This window comes from Chenopodium album, chromosome 5 (assembly GCF_948465745.1).
Source record: "Chenopodium album chromosome 5, dcCheAlbu1.1, whole genome shotgun sequence".
Taxonomy (NCBI): Eukaryota; Viridiplantae; Streptophyta; class Magnoliopsida; order Caryophyllales; family Amaranthaceae; genus Chenopodium; species Chenopodium album.
The window spans coordinates 69,596,062-69,602,152 of NC_137838.1; the positions used below are offsets into that span (position 1 = coordinate 69,596,062).

The window sequence follows — 6,091 nt, forward strand, 5'->3', positions numbered from 1 at the left end:
GACTTATATACATAGGTTAAAAGCTACAAAGTTTTAGAATCAACACCATTAAATCCATTGACACACATAAATCATTCAAACAGATTAAGACTAAAGAATTTCTATTTGCGAATAGAAAGAAACTATATGATTGTAAGATTAGAAGTGAGGAAGAAGGCCAAAATGTGTTGGAGAGACACCATGTGTCCAAAAGAGAATATGTGTATGAACAACCAACTTCCAAATATAAATGGAGGAAGAACTCTCCATAATAAAGAACATAGGTAAACTCTAATTTCACCAAAATGGGAAAATTTGTTGGTAAATTCATCTGACTGAGTATAAACAAAATATCATTTTAAGGAAATTAAAGGTCTAAAGCAAGTTTTAAGGAGGATAAAATAATGGAGGAGGGACTTTTAGAAGAAGATTAATCACATTTTTAGATGAACTAAAAGATTAATGTTCTAAAACCAATGCAAGAGGAGGTGGAGTTATTAGCAATGATAAAGGGATTTGGCAAATTGGCTTCTCCATAAAATTTGAAAGTGTTGTTCTTTTGAGCTTCTGACAGAGCAGAGCAGGACAGGGCAGGGTAGAGCAAAGCAAAGCAGGACATAACAGAGCAGAGCAACTCTAAAGAACAGGGTATTTGGTGCTATTTTTGCTGAAGTACTTGATTTAAGAGAAGGTCATCTCCTCACAGGTTCACAACCTAGGAAAGAAAAATTCAGTTTCTAGAGCTAGAAGCGAATGCTCAAGCCTTCAAATATATGCTTGACAATGTTGTAGCTTAAACGGATCATGAACTGCAGAAATAGAAAATATAATAAGAGATGTTGCTGATCTTCAACGGGATTGGTTGGTTATTGTTCATACAATTAACTAATATTTGGCTCATGGCCTCGCAAGTCGCAACCATAGGAAGGACGCAATTTGAGAGAAGACACTTTTATTTCTTTTCGCTAATGAACTATTTGACACTTAAATCACTAAGATTTTTTGCATCATTGTGAATTGATCTTCTTTAGGATATTTATGGCTACTACTTAAAAAAATTACCCACTACTATTTGTCATAGTCAATCTTGTTGTTAAATTATGATTGCTAGTTGTTTACTTTACTGAATTTTATTTCTTTCATGTACTATGTTAAACCTCTGTATTCAAGTTTTTAACTTTGATGTACTAACAATTAAATTTTTTTTTTTAAAAAAAACACTATCTACATAGATTTTTTTTACATGTACTAACAATAAAATAAAAAATATGCTCTTATGGTTCTTTGGTGACTTTATTGCAAAAATCTTAGGCAAAAATTTTGCTCAAGGCTTACAATAAACATACCCTTACTTTAACAGGGTGATGAGGAGCAATGACCTAGTTATTCCCCTAGGTTTTAATCACGTGCACTTGGGAAGAGACAAGAATGGTTATGACATTTTCATTGTGGAAGTTGATGGTTCATGGGATAAAAGGACTTCGAGGGCAGGGGTTGGTTGGGCAGTCGTTGGGAATAGTTCGACAAACATGTTGGTTGAAGGAGGAAAATGTGGAGCGGCCTCATCAGTGGTACAATGTGAAGTGTGGGCTTGTCTTGAAGCGATGAAATGGGCAAAAGCACAGGGGAATATGCTTCTGCTTTCTGACTCTATTTTCCTCCTTAACAACCTGCAAGATAACCTTGGTAAGGATGTTTCGATTACTTGATTAATTAAGGAAATTAGGGAAGTAGGGGCCACCTTTCTGCGGTGTGCAATCTTAAAGGTGTTAAGAGAACAGGTAAAACGGGCTAACGACATGGCTAGAAGATGTCGTATTACTTTGTCTACCTTCTCTTAGTTTAATTTGTTGTTCTTTTGCTATTGTCAAAAAAAAAAATATACATACCCTTACGTTGATAAAACATAGAAATTGCCATATATGACATTTACCACTCTATTTTTCTTCGATTATCTCAAGTGATCCTCACTGTCTCAATCTATCCTCATTGTTCAAGCTATTAGGGGTGCTTATGATGCGAGTCGAGTTCAATTTTGAGCTAGCATGACTCGATTCGTTAACATATCGAGTCGAGCTTTGACCGAGTCGATCTCGAGTAGCTTGGTAATTGATTCGATTTTAGTAGAACCCTCTATTTAGTGTAACATTTGTCCCTTCTCTTTAATATTATATTATGAGAAATATACATGTGATGACATGAGTATATATATATATATATATATATATATATATATATATATATATATATATATATATATATATATATATATATATATATATATATATATATATATATATATATATATATATATATATATATATTTCGAGTAAATCTCGAGCTGGAGCGAGCTTACTCGAGTCGAATTTTGACCGAATCGAGTTCGAGTAGCCCGCGAGTTGTCTCGTCTCATAATCACTCTTAACTCAAGCCATGCATTTTTATTATTTTTTGTAAAAAAAAATTGACAAGAAAATCAATTTTTAAAAAGAAAAAAATGGGGGAAATGACACAAGTAAAAAAAAAAAAGAAAGAAAAAAACAAAACATTTTCTACTTTTACCAACGCAACCCCCTCCACGTCCATGTCTCCACCCTTACGCCTCTGTCGCTGTTGACTACCACTCTCTCCTCCACCGGCGTCGCTGTTTTCTCCTACTCCGACGCCTCTGCCTTCGCCGGTTTCTCCTCCTCTTTTGCATCCTGTTTGTGGTTGTTGTCTCCTGCACTTCAAATTCAGGTAAAAACATCCGCCATTGATGTCTTCTTCGAGCTCCAAATTCTAATTGCTTGTTTTTTCTGAAGCACTGTAATACAAATTAACGATGACCCATTATCGTAAACTTAAATTATATCCTATTCTCAGATGGATTTCTTCTGATTTTCCCCCAAACCCCTTTAAATTACCATCAAAATACCCTATTTTTCGAAGTGATTTTCCATGTTATTGTAATTATAGTATTGTACAGCATTATTCTAGTTTGATTAGTACTATGAATGTTAATTTTGAGCTTAATGAAGGTATTCAAGGGAGTTCAACTTCCAATAATGGTGATACAGTTCGTAGATTTTCTAAAACTATTAAGAAGGAGGCTCAAGGTGCATTGTTAGATTATTTGCATTCTACTAGAAGTTTACCCTTTTTGGATGCTGAGCATATGAGCAAAAATTCCCCTCAATTTTTGAGGAAGCTGGTAGATAATGTCAAGAATGAGCCTGAAATCGGGCGTTCTGTGGCTCGTTTCTTGCGGTACCATCCTATTAATGAATTCGAACCGTTCTTTGAAAGTATAGGGTTGGAACCTTCTGAGTTTGTTCCTCAACTTCCGCGTGATTTGATGTTTTTGAGTGATGAGGAAGGTTTGTTTGATAACTACTTTGTTTTGTGTGAATATGGGGTTAATCGCTATCATATAGGAAGGATATATAGAGGGGCAAGAGAGGTGTTTCGATATGGTAATGGGGTTTTGATATCGAAGCTACGAGAATTTGAGGAGCTCGGGTTAAGTAAACCTGTTATAGCTAAGGCTGTTGTGTTTAACCCTTGTCTTTTAATTGATGGTGGGGGAAAAGAGTTTTTTAAGGTGGTAGTAAAGTTGCAGTGCCTTGGTTTTGCATATGAATGGGTTGAGCAGCATTTATTGGAGAATGCTTCCTACAATTGGAGACAAGTCTTTGAGTTGCTACATATGCTGAATGATATAGGCTGTGAAAACGAGGAATTGGGGAATTTGTTGAGGCAACATCCAGAACTTTTATTTGATCATTCAGGTCGATTGACCTTTTCATTGATTGGGTATCTGCTAAAATTTGGATGCACAAAGAATGATATATGCTCACTGTTTATTCACTTTCCACTAATTAAAGTTGGAAAATTTCTTCAGAATCTTGGACGTGCTTTTGAGTTATTTTGTGAATTAGAGATGGATGCTTTGAATATTGAAAATATTATTCAAACACATGTCATGTTGCTGGGTTCATGCTCAGTGAAGAAAGCAAACAGTTTAATATGTAATTTGAACATAGGAAAGAAACGCTTCTGCGAAATCATTATAGAAAATCCGTTGGTGCTTAAGAATTGGGTTTTGAGAGCAAAAATTAAGCGATTGCCTGAGACTAGAATGTGTCCTCGCAAGGAGAGGATTAAATTCTTATCAAGCATTGGCTTCACAGAACATTCAAATGAAATGGAAAAGGCACTAAAGCTATTCCGCGGCAAAGGAGAGGAACTCTGGGAAAGATTTGACTGTCTTGTCAAAGCAGGGCTCAGTGAAGAGGATGTTGCACAGATGACAAAAGCGGCACCACAGATTCTCAATCAATCAAAGGAAGTTATAGAGACAAAGATTAGATATCTCGTTAATGATTTAGGCTATCCAGTGTCAAGTTTGAAACCATTCCCAGGGTTCATTGCCTATACAATGGAAAGGGTAAAGCTTAGATTTTCTATGTACAATTGGCTTGTCAATCAAAATGTTGTTTGCGCTACATTGAGTTTGAGTACCATAATTGGATGCACGGACTCATTTTTTGTCAAGAAGTATGTAAATAAACATCCTAGAGGCCTTGATGTGTGGCAGGAGTTGAAGAAGACGATTTATGTGAAATAAGTTTCCCTGCTCTCATCAGCACAATTCACTTGTGCATGCTGAGAAACTGATTCAGATTTTCAGCTATTATTACTCCAAGTCTCAAAGCTTCTGGACTCTATTCAGCATAATCACAAAGTGCGTTCAGTACTTGACAGGTACCCTGTAATCACTAAGAGAGCTTACATCATCCATTTGTCTTGTTTATGTTTCATCTTGGTTCTTGAACATATGTAGCAGCTGAATATTTGAGAGCATACCTTGTAAGATTTTTCTTTCAATATCTGTAATCTGCCTTGGTTTTAGAGTGAAGTTCCTAAGCTAGGTGCCTTGATTGTTTTAACATGAATTTTAATTTATGCTTAGATCATCAGATTTTTAAGAATAGGAGATTAGAGATGTCAATAGTCAAGGTTCTTTGAATTGCAGCATTTTTGTATATTAGGGTTGTGCTAATTTTCTTTATTTTTTATAATTATTGTTTGGGATTTTAGGATTTTTAGGTTATATGAAAAACTTTGTGCTTACTTAACAATTCAGCCCAACTAAGAGTTTTGTGGTCTTGCTTTGGTACTGTTTAGCTTTGCCTTCTGCAGCAACTATAGGCTACTAATGCTAGTGTATAATTATTGCATGAGGGTAATCTTATCCAGGTCTCTGCCTTGCCGTGGCCTACTCTGTTGTAATTGTGAGCGTAAAGATGGGGACACATAGCATCAGAAATTCTGTATTACGGTTTATATCAGATTAATCTAAAATGTAAAAACACGAAACTCATTTTCAGACATTAAGCTCAATTACCTATCTCCTGGCCTCCTGGGGCCCCTAAGCACATAATCCACTAAATAACTTGGTTTGGTCAATAATCTTAAAAAAAGAATCTTTTGATGTCGAGATTCCTTTCCTTTAGAGTGTGCTTGTTTTGCAATATCAGGTGGAAGGAGGGGAATCCTCCAAAAAAAAAAGTTAGGAGGAGAGGAAAGGGAAGGAGTTGACTTACATTTTACTTCCAAAATTTACCATTATTGAGAGACTAGTTATTATTCAAGGAAAATGAATTCCTCATTTTAAAAAATGTTTTATGGCAAACTCCTATTCCCCTGAATACGAAATTCCAGAGGAGGGATATAGGGAAAGAGAGATTTCCTTTCTGTTGTTGCAAAGATAGTAGATCTGCTTCTTTCAAGTTTGGTGGTCCTCCCCCCTTCTAGTATTCTATGTGCGCTTACTGTATTTTGGGTCTTTACTTGTGGACGTTGTGGTGCATCCCATAGTTTCCAAGCTCAAGTGTCAGGTATTAGAATACCCATATCCTTGCTGTAGCTTGTCATAAACAAGTGCAGCAGAAAAAATCCCCTTGTCTGTGCTATATAGGCTAATAAAATGGCGGTGAAAAGGAAAGATCTCATGCATCTACATTTAAATCTGATTTTCTAACAAAAATATTATTTCTAGAGTGGTATATTATTGAATGTAATTTTATGGCCTTCAGTTTATTTCTTACTGTGGCTCCTTGTTTTGCCA

General features: G+C 35.6%; 1 protein-coding gene across 1 annotated transcript; it reads left to right on the plus strand.

Annotated features, from left to right (window-relative positions):
- Window positions 1-2,587: 2,587 nt before the first annotated feature.
- Window positions 2,588-4,952, plus strand: LOC145630939 (transcription termination factor MTEF18, mitochondrial-like). The gene has a single exon (XM_081683062.1). It carries the CDS (start codon window positions 2,804-2,806, stop codon window positions 4,586-4,588), a length of 1,785 nt encoding a protein of 594 aa, XP_081539188.1. The 5' UTR covers window positions 2,588-2,803; the 3' UTR covers window positions 4,589-4,952.
- The last annotated feature ends 1,139 nt before the right edge of the window (window positions 4,953-6,091 follow it).